Genomic DNA, 14,658 nt, shown 5'->3' on the forward strand with positions numbered 1-14,658 from the left:
GTGTGCCATGGCGCTCTGCGAGGGGTGTGCCTGGGTGGGGTGTGCCATGGCGCTCTGCGAGGGGTGTGCCATGGCGGGGTGTGCCATGGCGGGGTGTGCCATGGCGCTCTGCGAGGGATGTGCCTGGGTGGGGTGTGCCATGGCGCTCTGCGAGGGGTGTGCCTAGGTGGGGTGTGCCATGGCACTCTGCGAGGGGTGTGCCTGGGTGGGGTGTGCCATGGCGGGGTGTGCCATGGCGCTCTGCGAGGGGTGTGCCTGGGTGGGGTGTGCCATGGCGCTCTGCGAGGGGTGTGCCTGGGTGGGGTGTGCCATGGCGCTCTGCGAGGGGTGTGCCATGGCGGAGTGTGCCATGGCGCTCTGCGAGGGGTGTGCCTAGGTGGGGTTCACGGACGCGAGCAGTAGTGACACCCGGGGGCAGACAAGCAACCTGGGACAAGAGGCCCATATTACGCGGTGTCTCGGGAATGGCGTGCGCTGGGTGAGTGGGTGTCGGGGGGCGACAGCGCAGATGGGCCGTTGTCCCCTGGGGAGTACACAGGGCTGACACCGCAGAGGGAGCAGGGCCCTGATCCTCAAAGGTATAGAGGTGCCTGTCTCTCCCAACGCTAGACAGATTTGTCTTAGTCTCCAAGGGTTCCAGGACTACCTCTCTTTTTAATGCTACAGACTAACACGGCTCCCCCTCCGAGTTTCATTGAAGTCAGTGGAGGTTAGGCCCCTACGTTGAGGATCGGGGCCCAGGTGACGGGGGTGGCCAGTTATTTTGTAGCTAAGGTGGGGGGAAGGAGGCGGCTGTGGAGCAGAATTTCTGGGGCACTGCGGTGGGCTGGGCAGCTTCATCCCCCTCACTCCACAGCAGTACCTGTTTTAACCAGCTCCATTAGCAAATTACTCCACTCGGCCCGGAAGGTGTCAGCTCCGGTCAGGCTGCCGTCCCCCCCGATGACGCACAGGTTGGTGATGCCTCTCTTCACCAGATTGCGGGCAGCTTTCAAACGGCCCTCGCGTGTGCGGAAGTCCTGGCACCTGGCGCTTCCAATAACGGTGCCGCCCTGGGAAGGAGGCAGGAGGTGGGTGAGCAGGAAACCCCCTGCGGCTCCCTTAAAATGCCTGGAGCTTGCACTGATCTTTCTGCAGTGGGGTCAGTTTTGCCCTGAGATTCAGGCCTGAGAGTGAGAATCTGGGTTGGAACAACCAAACGTGCACGTTGGAAGTTGGGGCGTCAGAGAGGGAGGCTGGACTGAGTTCATCTGGGGGTGGCACCCTGGCTCGAGACGGGCACAGCCCTGTTCCCTCCAAGCCCTCGGGAGTCCTTGTTTGTGCAACCCGACCCGAGGGCTGGCTGCCTTCATCTCCGATTTCACGTTATTTTCGGTCTTAGACATTCGTTGTGACCCCGGCCTTGGGGCTATCATTACACGCAAGTTCCCGGGCCCTGGCTTGTGACCCTGCTGAAGAAAAGGGCAAGATGCAATCATTTTCCTCCTGACAGGAATGCCCTCCATGAAACTGCAATGACCTTTAAAGTCATCCTCTCCCAACACCGCGGGTCCGGGGACAGCAACGACCTGGGCTCAGGGGGACTGCAGTGACTGTGAGTTAACGGCACCTTTCCCTGTCCCTGCTGCTACCCTGCTGTTCCCGGGGATGGAGACAATGGACTTTTCGGGGATTCAGGGCCTGCCTCCTGTTCCCCCACAGTGCATGCCTCCAGTCGCTGATGTAAGACTAGGTGGGGGCGGGCCTTGCTGTGTGCCTCCAGAAGCTCCCTTTGGCTGGGTCTGCCCTGGGAAGGGTCGGATCGACATGCAAAAGGGAAAACCGGTCAAACTGTTTTTTCTGCCTCCCACGGTCGACATTTCATGGCCACATGGCTAACATCCTGTCGACAGATAGAGCAAAGCATTGTGGGTGAGCATCCCACAGGGCATTGTGGTGGGAAGGCAGAGCTGATCTTTGTGCATCTTTGGGATTCCCTCCAAGTTCTCCCACAGCGCCCTCAGCTGCTAGGAGCAGCATCACGAGGAGCTCTGGGAGCGCTCCGTGCTGAGGAATGTCCAAGCAGCACGGCCGTCTCTCCAGCCCTCCCCCTGCTGCTCGGTTCCTAGCAGGGCAGAGCAGGAGCAGTCCCATGATTTGCTCTTTGTTCCCCAAACAGAGTAGCTCCCTCAGCTGTCAGACACTCCCTAAAGCTTAGAAAGGGGAGGGGTGCAGCCTGCAGGGCAGTAGAGATCACAAAACACTGAGTGCAGCCATCAGGGCAGGCATGGTGAGACACTGGTAGAAGCCAGTTCTCTTAACAACACAAATAGCAGTGTCCCATTGACTTTGTCAACAATAAAGGGAGGAGAAAAAACAAAAGTCTCTTGCAGGGATGAAAGTTTTTTGTCCCCTGAAATGGGTGTTTTTCCTGACAAAAGTCACATTGCAGTGTAAACACTCACTGTTTGGTTGCCAATAGGCTGGTTTTGGTGACAAAAGGTACCAGTGTAGCGAATGCCTAAGGCTCTTGTGCCGCTGTTTGCGCAGCAGGCAGCAGTGGGAGGGGAGACATAGCCGGAAGAGTTTCTACTCCTCGTTCCCATGCATGTGCAGATTCTGCCCTGCGCCGTCCCTCCAACTCAGCTGAATTGGTGTGGAAGGAGAAGCATTCCGAGCTTCCAGGTATCCCAGGCTAATCCCAGGGCAGTCCAGCAGCACACGGCCCCCTTTGCTCAGGGCGTCAGACACTCTAGATTCGGGTGTAATGTGTCTTGGGGTACATCTACATTGCACACCTATTTCAAAATAAGCTATTCTGGAGGAAATACTCCGGAATAGCACAGCTACACTACAGGGAAGCCTCATTATCAGTCCAAGGCAGGCTTCCCTAATGTGGACATGCTACCGTGATTTAGAGCCGCAGTAGGCGCTGGGGAGTAATTACTCTGGATGGCCCCGGGGAGGAGCTATTTCGAAATAGCAGCAGTGGAGTGTCCACACTGCCGCTATTTCGGAAGAGGTGTTGTTCCTCGTGGGATGAGGTTCACAGAAGTCGGAATAAGCCATCTGTTATTTCAAACGTGTTTAGAAATAACGGAACTGCTGTGTAGATGGGCCCTTGCTATTTCGGAATAGCTGTGCGGTGGAGACGCACCCTTGCTTGCTGGTTCCACCCACGTACCACAAGGCAGGAGGAGAAGCGCGTTTCCGTTCCCGCCTGCTCGAGGCCCTGCCTGCGCCCTGCCCCGGGGGAGCCTTCACTGCAGCGTTAGTGCCTGCACTCTGCATGCTGTGCAAGTGGCCATGAGCACGAGTCCCAGGGGCTTTCAGTGGGGCCCCACGGTCCTTTGGCGTCCAAATCCCACTGAACCCAGTGAGAGGGAGGTGCCCAGCTCCTACAGGCCCCTTTGGAAAGCCCAGCCTGAAGACTGGCCCAGGGCGCCTGCTCTCTTTCACCCACAGGAAGGGGATTCATGCCAGGGCTTACCAGCTGCAGCATCATGGAAACGCTTTCCCAGGTGGCCTCCTTAATATTGTCGCCGCCGTCCACCAGGCCTTGGTAGCCCTAGAAGGGAAGGCAGGGGAAGGGGCGTGGGTGCTTCCCTGTGCCACCCACTGCTACGCACTCAGCCCTAGGCACTTCCTGCTAGGACAGAGACAGTAAGGGATGGGCACAGGCTGCCCACTGGGCCTGGGGAGGAATGTTAAGCAGAGGGAGCCTCTGGCTGAAGGAAACCATTACCACTGAGACAAGCACTCCCTTCCCCTGCCCATAGGCCCTACCAAATTCCTGGGCCAATTTCCTCAGTTTCCCAGTCACAGCATTTTAAGGGTTGTGACTGCCATGCTTTCAGCTGTTTCCGTCGGGCATGTCGCAGGTGTAACTGGAGGGTCCTGACCCATAAAGGAGTCGGGGGAGGTCGCAAAGTTATTGTATGGGGGTTGCGGCATTGCCACCCTTCCTTCTGGGCTGCTGCTGGCGGCGGCGCTGATTCCATTGCTGGGCAGCTGAAGACTGCCAGGCAGTGCCAGCAGCAGCAGCAGCGCAGAAGGGCGGTATGATAGGGTATTGCCACCCTTCCTTCTGCTGGCTTGGCGCTGGCTTCAGAGTGGGGGGCCCGGCCTACAGCCACCACTCCCCGGACATCCAGCTCTGAAGGCAGCACAGGAATACGGGGGCTAATATGCAAGCCCCTGAAATAACCATGTGACCCCCCTGCAATCCCTTTAGGGTCAGGACCCCTGCTTGGGACACGCTGGGCTCCCTTGGGAAGCCTGAACGGTAGAGGGTAAAAGCACACCAAAGACCAGATTTCATGGTCTGTGTTGCATTGTTCATGGCTGTGAATTTGGCAAGGCCCATCTCATATCCCACCCAATCCACTGCAGGATTTCAACCATCCAGCAGCTACTGATCTTGGAGCCTGACTCCCCCTGGCTTGCTGTAGACTCTGAGGATTGCATGGAACATTTGGGGCAGATCCGGGAGGAGGGGGTTGGGAACTGAAGATCACAGCAGATTTGAGTTTGGTTCTGAACAGAGTGCTCTCGGTGGAAAACTCGTCCTGGCAGTCTAGGCACAATACAGGATGGCAAGCAAACAACAGACAGGCAATACCATGAGACACGAGGCGGGCGAGGTGATATCTTAAGAACAAAAGGATAAAAGAGTAAAGCGAATCCAGAAGCATTAGGAGCAGTATGTCCTGGGGAAACATCACAAAACACGTTTCACAGCAGCTCCTCTGGCCCTGCGGCTAAGCCAGGCGAATTTTGGTCTCAGGAGAGGTCCTGTCTCTCAGTAGCTCTGTCTAGATGCAGACAGGATGCTGAGGTTACTCTGGGGGTATAGTTCATGGAACTGGGGAGAGATATTTATTTCCCTTCTTCTCACCCTTTGCAGTGGGGATTTTTCTAGAGCTACATTAATTGAGATTTAAGTGCTGTTCAGACATTACGCTATTGCAGTCCCTGCGAAAGCAAAGAGATGCAGTTCAGAGCAGAGGCAGGGAAGCCCTTAGAGAAGGAAACAGTCGTACCAACCTCATGAACAAAGTACACCTTGGCGCCTGTGAAGATGCCCACTCGCACCACGGCCCGGACAGCTGCATTCATGCCTGTGCAGAGCGGGAGAGAGAAATCACTCTTGTAGGCAACCCACCTGCCTCTCATCCCCCCGTCTCTGTGGGACTTGGCTTCTCATTCAGTAGCCACTGCAATTCAATCCCAAACCGCTGTGCACAACAGAAAAATGGTCAGGTGACATTCTCGGTCCTCACCATAGAGGAGACCAGACACGGGGAAGGAACTTCAAGAGCATCTGAGGCCAGGTCTACACATACCGGGAGAGCGATGCTCCGGAGGTCAGTCTTCTGGGGTTCGATTTAGCGGGTCTAGGAAGGACCCACTAAATTGACCGCTGATGCTGCCCCTGTCGACCCTGGAACTCCACGGGGTTGCAAGAAGTAGGGGAGTGGACAAGAGAGTTTCTGCCATCGACCCCCCCGCTGTGGGGACACTGCAGAAGTTCAGCCTAAGATTCGTCAGCTCCCTACGTTGTTCTCTTAGGTCAACTTTCTCCAGTAGTGTAGGCCTGGCCTGAGTGAATTAGGAGCACAGACGCCATAGAAAGCCAAGTCTGAGTACTTCTAACTCACTCAGACGCGTTTGGCCTCTGCAAGTCCACGCGGTTCCCTCTGCTCCCACGTCACGTGTGGGCAACGGGCAGTGGGTCCACACAGCAGCTGATGTCCTAGCCTCCGCCCTGAGCCCATCTTGTTCAAACATGCCGGGAGCTGGCTGTGTATCATGTGAGGGGCTCAAGGCCAGGGCCATCCTTACCCATACACAGCTGAATGTGGGGCACCGCTGGGTCTTACTGTCCACCGCCCGCCTCTTCCTGCCCCTGTGCTGTGGCTCTGTCTCCTCGGGAGAGGATCTAGGGGAGTGACAAAGCCTGGCAGAGCGATTAGCAGACACTGAGCCTGGGAAAGAGCCAGTCCAGGGGGAATGAAGCCATTCCACGGGCATTTGCCAACCCAGGTAGATACTGTCCGGGTCTGAATTTACCATGTTTAGTCGACAGGACCTTAGTTTAAAACTATTTCATGCGGGTGCTGCTGCCGATCGTACAATCACATCCCTAAAAAATCCTCCTCCCTCCATCGGGCACAAGGCACCAGTTTGACAGTGGAGCGCAGGGCCCCCAAGGACGGCCCCACTCAAGGCTACTACACTGTGTCCCATCCCCTCGCCTGCAGGCGCTGCCGGCACAAAGCCCTCCCCAGCCTTCCTGTGTGTCTGCAGGCTCTGGCCCATGCACCTGATCCCTCAGATGATTTTCACATTTTATTTTTGGTCTGCTGACATTTAACAATAAGTGCCTGCAGCTCTCCCTGGCACCCGGCGCGCCTGTGTGGCTGGAAATACCCCAGTGGGAAAGGGGTTGTAATCCAATCCCAAAATCCTCCTCCGCCCCAAGGAGAGACTTCGACCACAGCCACCCTCCTTGTGTGGACAGTGGCTTTGTCTGAAGGCAGAAGGAGAGTCTATGGGTCCCAAGTCAATCCTGGATGAGATCCTACTGACAAACTATAATAGCAAGGGGGGGGAAGGAGGGGAGATTAAGAACTATGTCACAGGAAAAAAGATACTTGTGCTCAGCAAATTCAAACCCGAAATTACAACACAATTCAGAGGGGAGGAGTCACCACTGGAGCCAGGGACGTGGTGGATTTGAATCAAGAACGAATCCCTTTCTGAAAGCTCTGCTCCAGCTTGCAGGGGCCCAGAGCGAAAGGTAATCTTTACCTTTCCACACATCCCAGGTGGTTTCTCCCCGGGGGCATCGGCAGCTATGGCGGCTGTCTCTGAGCCCAAAGGGCTTGCAAAGCATCAGCCTGAATTCAGGTGTGAGACTGTTTGACCCTGGCATTGTGGGATCTCCATACAGTCACCCAGCTAACGGCACCACTAGCCATGGCTGCTGCATTGCTAAGCGTCACTGCTCCTGGAGCATCAGGCTGTTCACCTCCAGCCCTGCAGCCCCCACCTCACCCACACATCCCAGATCAAAGCCACCAGGTCTACCCTGCCCCTTTCTTCTCCCAGAGGGGCTCTTGGTCCACTGCCCTCAGCAAAGGGTTCAGGGAGACCCCTGTTCTACCCTCCTCACTCTGAGGATGGGCATGTCACTGTCCTGCCCCATGCTGCAAGCTGCTGCATCTCCCACGTGGGAGGGGAGTTCTGGAGAGTTGCTAGATCAGTGGAGGCAGAGCGAATGGCTAGGAAATGCCAAATCACTGCTAGCCCGGATCCTCTCCCTATGACCTTCCTGCACAATTTATAAGCCTGAGGGAGTCTCCAAAGTTTCTGAGCTATGCAGATCCTCTGTGGGATGCACAGCACGAGAGCACTTCCCAGAGCGAGAGACAAACAGAACCCAGCCAAGAATCTGCAAAAGTAACTAAGGATTTGGGGTGCCTTAAAGAGGCCTCACTTTCAAAGGGTGGAGACTCAGCACCTTCTGAGAATCTGGACCCTAAGCAAGCCTTAAATATCGGGCTCCTCAAATCTCTAGTCACTTTTCAAGTACTCAGCTGACACCCACAACATCCGCATTGTGAAACAACTTCCCTTAAAACGAGCAACTTAGGAAATTCCCAGCCCTAAAAAAGCCGGAGTTAGGTTTGTTAAGCTGGAGTGAGGTTGCAAATACGGATCAATAACTTAAGGGAATCAAACTTTATAAGAGTGTTGTGATTTGGAATGAAATCAAACCTGGGAGGGGTTGCAAGTGGCTTTGAAGGATAGGGTCAAAATTCAAAATGATCTGGACAAACTAGAGAAATGGTCTGAGGTAACTGGGATGATGTTTAATAAAGACAAATACAAAGTACTCCACCGAGGAAGGAGCAATCCATTTCACACATACAGAACGGGATGCTACTGTCTAGGAAGGAGTACTGCAGAAAGGGCTCTAAGGGGTCATAGTGGACCACAAGCTAAATATGAGTCAACAGTGGGACACTGTTGCAAAAAAGGCAAACATGATTCTGGGAGGCATTAACAGGAGTGTTGTGAGCAAGACACGAGAAGTCATTCTTCCTCTCTACTCTGTGCTGATTAGGCCTCAGTTGTGTCCAGTTCTGGTTGTCACATTTCAAGAAAGATGGGGAGAAACTGGAGACAGTCCGAAGAAGAGCAATAAGAATGATTAAAGGCCTAGAAAACATGAGCTATGAGGGAAGACTGAAATAATTGGGCTAGTTTAGTTTAGAAAAGAGAAGACTGAGAGAGGACATGATAGTGGTTTTCTAGTATCTAAACGAGGCTTAACAAGGAGATCTTGCATGATTTCAAAATAAAAAAGGAGTCCTATAAAAAATGGAAACTAGGACAAATAAAGGATGAATATAGGCAAGCAACACGGGAATGCAGGGGCAAGATTAGAAAGGCAAAGGCACAAAATGAGATTAAACTAGCTACAGGCATAAAGGGAAACAAGAAGACCTTTTATAAATACATTAGAAGCAAGAGGAAGACCAAGGACAGGGTAGGCCCACTGCTCAGTGAGGAGGGAGAAGCAGTAACAGGAAACTTGGAAATGGCAGAGATGCTCAATGACTTCTTTGTTTCGGTCTTCACCGAGAAGTCTGGAGGTGTGCCTAACGTAGTGAATACAAGCAGAGAGAGGGTAAGTTTAGAAGATAGGATACACAAAGAACAAGTTAAAAATCACTTAGGAAAGTTAGATGTCAGCAAGTCACCAGGTCCTGATGAAATGCATCCCAGGATACTCAAGGAGCTGATAGAGGAGGTATCTGAGCCTTTAGCTATGATCTTTGAAAAATCATGGCAGACAGGGGAAATTCCAGAAGACTGGAAAAGGGCAAATATTGTGCCCATCTATAAAAAGGGGAATAAGAACAATCCAGGAAACTACAGACCGGTCAGTTTAACGTCTGTCCCAGGGAAGATAATGGAGCAGGTAATTAAGGAAATCGTATGCAAACACTTGGAAGGTAATAAAGTGATAGGGAATAGCCAGCATGGGTTTGTGAAGAACAAGTCATGCCAAACTAATCTGATAGCTTTCTTTGATAGGATAACGAGCCTTGTGGATAAGGGAGAAGCGGTGGATGTCATATACCTAGACTTTAGTAAGGCATTTGATACGGTCTCGCATGATATTCTTATTGATAAACTAGGCAAATATAACTTAGATAGGGCCACGATAAGGTGGGTGCATAATTTGCTGGATAACCGTAGTCAGAGAGTTGTTGTTAACGGTGCTAAATCCTGCTGGAAAGGGATAACAAGTGGAGTTCCGCAAGGGTCTGTTTTGGGACCCGTACTCTTCAATATCTTCATCAATGATGTAGATATTGGGATAGAGAGTACACTTATTAAGTTTGCAGATGATACCAAACTGGGTGGGGTTGCGACTTCTTTGGAGGATAGGGACATAATTCAAAATGACCTTACCAAGTTAGAGAAATGGTCAGAGGTAAACAGGATGAGGTTTAATAAAGAGAAATGCAAAGTGCTCCACTTAGGAAGGAACAATCAGTTCCATACATACAAGATGGGAAGCGACTGTCTAGGAAGGAGCATGGCGGAAAGGGATCTAGGGGTCATAGTGGATCACAAGTTGAATATGAATCAACAGTGTGATGCTGTTGCAAAAAAAGCAAATATGATTCTAGGTTGTATCAACAGGTGTGTTGTAAGCAAAACTCGTGAAGTCATTCTGCCGCTCTATTCTGCACTAGTTAGGCCTCAGCTGGAGTACTGTGTCCAGTTCTGGGCGCCACATTTCAAGAAAGATGTGGAGAAATTGGAAAGGGTACAGAGAAGAGCGACAAGAATGATTAAAGGTTTAGAGAACATGACCTATGAAGCCAGGCTTCATGAACTGGGCTTGTTTAGTTTGGAAAAAAGAAGATTAAGGGGGGACATGATAGCGGTTTTCAAATATCTAAAAGGGTGTCACAAGGAGGAAGGAGAAAATTTGTTCCTCTTGGTTTCTGAGGATAGGACAAGGAGTAATGGGCTTAAAGTGCAGCAAGGGAGGTTTAGGTTGGACAGTAGGAAAATCTTCCCAACTGTGAGGTTGGTTAAACACTGGAATAAATTGCCCAGGGAGGTTGTGGAATCTAAGAGCAGGTTAGACAGATATCTGTCGGGGATGATCTAGATGGTGCTTGGTCCTGCCATGAGGGCAAAGCACTGGACTCGATGACCTCTCAAGGTCCCTTCCAGTTCTAGTATTCTATGAAAAGCCAGAATATTCTCAGGGTAAACCTTGAAATGCAAAGTATATTCCCCTTAACTCTTCCCCCATTGTTCCTCCTACCTATTCCTGTGATCATGAGCTAAGCGCCTGGCTGCCCACTAGCCTCCTTCAGGCTTGATAGCACACACAACGAGGTACTGAGCAGGGGGGCTGGTCCACACATTGGCAGAGCACTGGTGGGTAGCTGCTATTTCCACAGCCCCTGACTCTCCTCCATTTTACCCTCCAGGCTCCTGCCTTAAACGTGCCAGAAGGCCATCCAAGGAATGGCACTGCCATTTCTACCCTTTACTCTCTGGACGTATCCCATAGCTCCTGGAGTCTAGTAGCTTCTTCTGTGGCATCTGGTGCCGATCACCACCAGAGACAGGACACGGGGCTAGCTGGACCTCGGGTCTGAGCCATTCCAGCTTCCTTTAACATGCTTGTGCTTTGCCTTGTCGTAAATCGTGGTGGATGTGCTCAATGGTATCTTCACTCCAAGAGCTTATTATACAGTTATGTGGAAGGAAGAATGACCCAGTAGACAGAGCACTTGCTTAGGTCCTGTGAGACTGGAGATTCTTAAGCAAATCCAATTCTCTGTGCTTCAGTGCCCCTATCTGTAGAACGGGGTGCATAGACTCAGACCCATCTCCCATAGCTGTCTGGGTTCCCTGGGCTTAGGCGGAGTAGAATCCGAGTAACAGAAATGTATTTTACTCAGCCCAGTCAGTAGGCAGAACTGCCCGCTTGATGCTCCCAAATTTAAAATAAATACAGTATCTACCCCCCCAACTCCATAATCAATGAGCTTGGAATGGGGCACCTTTCACACATCAGACTGTATCTGTTATCTGATGGCTTCTGAATGCAATGGTGTGCCATGCCAGATCTCTGCACTGCTTCCAAGCAGATGTTCAAGTCACAAGGCCTCGTGGCCACCTGAGCCGGGTTGGTATCTGATCCAAGATCACATGGTATGATTTTATTGCGAGTCTCTTGAGAGTTAATGTTCTCCAATCCCTAGCTTCTGGAGACACATGATGCATCTCTCAGGTCTCGATTAAAAAAAGAAGTATGTTTGTAGTCTTGTGGTCATGGAAGAAAGCTTGAAAACAAGACTCCAAACAGCAAAGAAAGAGAGACAGAATGTACTGTTTCCGTCACATCTCCCCCTCCAAAAAAAAAAATCCCCTCCTGATTTCTATGCCTGTCTCAGGATTTTAGGAGGTGTAACTCATGATTTTGGATGCTCCGGGAATACTGCATTTAAGCACCAAAATAAGGATTGGCCTTCCCAAAAGGGTCTTGTCAATGTATCTATGCTGCACACATTGGTCACCATTTAAAAAAACGACTGGTTTTTTTAAAGTTCCCAACTAAGTGGGGAAAGCTTAAACCAGCAGCTCTCAACCAGGGGTACCCCGGGGAGTGTTAGAGGTATTCCTGGGGGCACATCAACTCATCCCAACATTTGCCTAGTTTTACAACAGGGTACATAAAAAGCACTAGTGAAACCAGTACAACCTACAATTTCTTCAGACAATGACTTCTTTACACTGCTCTGTAAACTATACACTGAAATGCAGGTGCAATACTTGTAGTCCAACTGATTCATTTTATAGTTAGGGCTGGCTGAGAAAGGGAGCAATTTTGCAGTAACAGTGTGGCTGCAACACTTCTGAATTTTTATGTCTGATTTTATAAGCAAGTTTTTTTTCTAGTGAGGTGAAACTTTGGGGATACACAAGACAAATCAGACTCCTCAGAGAGCACAGTAGTCTGGAAAGGCTGAGAGCCACTGCCTTAGAGGAACCGAATTCCTCCGCATTTCCTGAAAATTTCCAGCCACTCAGTTTGGCTCTCCCCAAACTGAAGTCCCCAGATCCTAGTCTCTTTTGAAAATCATTTGCACTGATTCAAACAGACTCCAAACACACTCGGTGCTGCTCATCTCCTTACCCTGGGCGTCTCCTCCCGAGGTCAACACAGCGATGGCTTTCCCGATCCCCAGGTTGTGAGTATGCTCATGTTTTTCTTTTGGCTGCAACATTTTCTTGGCTGGAATATAAAAATAATATATAGATTGATGAAGGAGAGTCCCTTCCCGGGTGCCTCTTGCCTGCCCGAATCCCACACAGCCTCTGGGAGCAGGACAGTTGCTTGCAGTCTCCTTTCAAAACACCACCACTCAGTAAACGACCAGCCAAAATGTCATACCGTAAATTATACTCTGTGCAGCGTCAGCCACACCTAAATCTGGATGCACATGATAAGCTGTGAGTGTGGGACCAACAGATACAGACTTTGGCAGAGCAGCTGGGAACGGCTGCTTTGGGCCCTTTGAAACAGGCTGTTTAAAGCGGTTTGTTAGTTGCACTGATTGTACGCACCACTAACCTACAGACACTGCCCTGCAAAGTAACAAAGCCATGTGGTGTGAGCTGAGATTTAGGTTTGCAACATCCCAGCACATCTAATACTGTGCATACCTCTGAGGGGTTTTTCTCAGAAGTCCCTAATCACTGCAGGGCAGCATACAGCAGCTGGCCAGCTAGGAGAAGTATCAAAGTATCAAATATGCTACTGAGTCCAAGGTCTGAAAGTCCCACACAGCTTTTGCCAACACAAACACCATGTGCCTGCTCCTCAGTTAAGGTAAGGCCATTTTAGACTGCATTGGCCTTACACTCTGCCACTGACATGCTGAGTGGACTTGGACATGTCACCTCACTGCCCAGTGCCTCAGCTTTTCCATCTGCAAAACAAGAAGAATTATAGGGATCCCTCTTATAAAGCGCCAGCCTCTAGGGATGAAAAGCCACCCCAAGAGTTAGATTTTATTAATAATCAAGTGTGAGTGTAAATTACATTTATGTTCGTTTTAAGGCCCCTTTACATCACCAGCGGGGTATAACGTGACCACAGTATAATTAAGAGGCAGGTTCAAAGGCACATCACATTCTCTGGTGGTGTAAGTCCCAAACTGACATTCCAAAAGACCCGCTAGATGGCAGCCATGCATACCTTCCAACAAAACAAGTAAGAGTGGAGACTGGAGAAATCACCAGTGAGAAAACAGGATGCAGTACCTGAGTGTTTTGGGGCGGGGTTCTCTAATGTTAGCACAAAGGTGATTGGAACCTTTGTTGTTTCCTGGACACTTTGCATGAATGTACAACTTGGTCCAGGATTGGAGGGGTGGGGGCGGGGCTTGCATTTGATACACTGCACCCTTAGCGATAAAGCTACAAAAGCAATGATATTATTGCAGTAGTTAGTGGGGAGGAGACATGAAAGCAAATTAGTGGCAAATGCGGAGCCACCCAATCAACCTAACCTGAATATCTTAGGGCTGGCAATAGCTCACTGAGAATCACAGAAACCACATGCACCTACTGGGGAGACAACCCCAACCCAGGTCCCATTGTGGGGTGCATCTCACCAGTTGTTCCACCAAGGGGTGAAATGTACCCCCTATCAGAATGGGCTGTCCCTCAAAATCCACTGGGCTCTGCATGAGCCACAGAAGACCAGGGCTATGGACACAGAAGACTCATGTCTCTTGGTTCCGGATGCCTCCCATCCCCTTCCCTAGCTCCCCTGACCTCCTCTAGCAGTAACTCCCCTGGGCACCTCTGACTGACGGGGGAGTTCCTCGCTATGGAAACAGGGGTGGGGTATCCCCCTTTCCTTGGGACTCTCCAGAGGGGCCAGCGTGCTGGTGCCAAATGACAGCTCTCAGTGTCAGCTCGGGGCTTCCCTCCCCCTCTGCAGACCCCACCCCATGGAGGGCTCTTCGTGGAGAGAGTATGTCCCACCGCAGAGATGGTTTAGGGCTTACCCGATTCTCTCTCATGCCAGATCTCCATAGTCAGAGGGCATTTGGGCCAGTCGCCAAGGAGAGTCAGCAAGTCAAGCCCCCGAACCAGCATGGGGCTAGAGTCCCTCAGGAAGCCAATGGGGAGTGCCAAACACCCTTCAGTTCAGTCCCTGCTCTCAGGGCCTGCTCTCTTCCACGACAGCACGGATTGTGATGTCACTGGAAAGTCTAGGCAACGGTTCCTTTGTTCACTGGGTAGCTCGTCTCCTGGGCCCACGTCTCCAAGCCAGGACTGAGGGGACCATCTCTCTGCTGCCTCAGAAGGCAGCTAACCAGGAAGACTTTTTTTTAAGCTGCCTCTCAGCTCTGTCCCACAGTCCCCTTCACAGACAGCGCTATTTGGCTGCCAGCTCCCCCAGAGCCGTCTGCTCCAGCACACTTGGCTGGCCCCAGACTCCTGATCCCCAACCCAGCAGGGCAAGGAGTTCAGATGGAATCCAGGTCTGCCTGTCCCACGCTACGTGAAGTGATTAGTGGCTCTAAAGAACAGGCTTTGAGGACCAAGAACCTGATC

General features: G+C 51.4%; 1 protein-coding gene across 2 annotated transcripts in view; it reads right to left on the minus strand.

Moving 5' to 3' along the window:
* The window catches only part of PFKM (phosphofructokinase, muscle), a 36,618-nt gene that overhangs the window by 20,075 nt on the left and 1,885 nt on the right, over positions 1–14,658 (minus strand). Inside the window, exons 1-5 of one of the 2 annotated variants that reach the window (XM_025179474.2) lie at positions 14,106–14,237; positions 12,224–12,322; positions 5,026–5,099; positions 3,470–3,547; positions 863–1,052 (exon numbers count right to left, since the gene is read on the minus strand). In XM_025179474.2, the coding sequence (XP_025035259.1) occupies positions 863–1,052; positions 3,470–3,547; positions 5,026–5,099; positions 12,224–12,322; positions 14,106–14,196 (532 nt within the window). In that variant the 5' untranslated portion in view covers positions 14,197–14,237. Of the gene's footprint in view, positions 1–862; positions 1,053–3,469; positions 3,548–5,025; positions 5,100–12,223; positions 12,323–14,105; positions 14,238–14,658 lie in introns of those variants that run through there. The other variant, XM_006139070.4, reaches the window with a different exon arrangement.

This window comes from Pelodiscus sinensis, unplaced genomic scaffold (assembly GCF_049634645.1).
Source record: "Pelodiscus sinensis isolate JC-2024 unplaced genomic scaffold, ASM4963464v1 ctg176, whole genome shotgun sequence".
In the NCBI taxonomy this organism is placed as follows: domain Eukaryota; kingdom Metazoa; phylum Chordata; order Testudines; family Trionychidae; genus Pelodiscus; species Pelodiscus sinensis.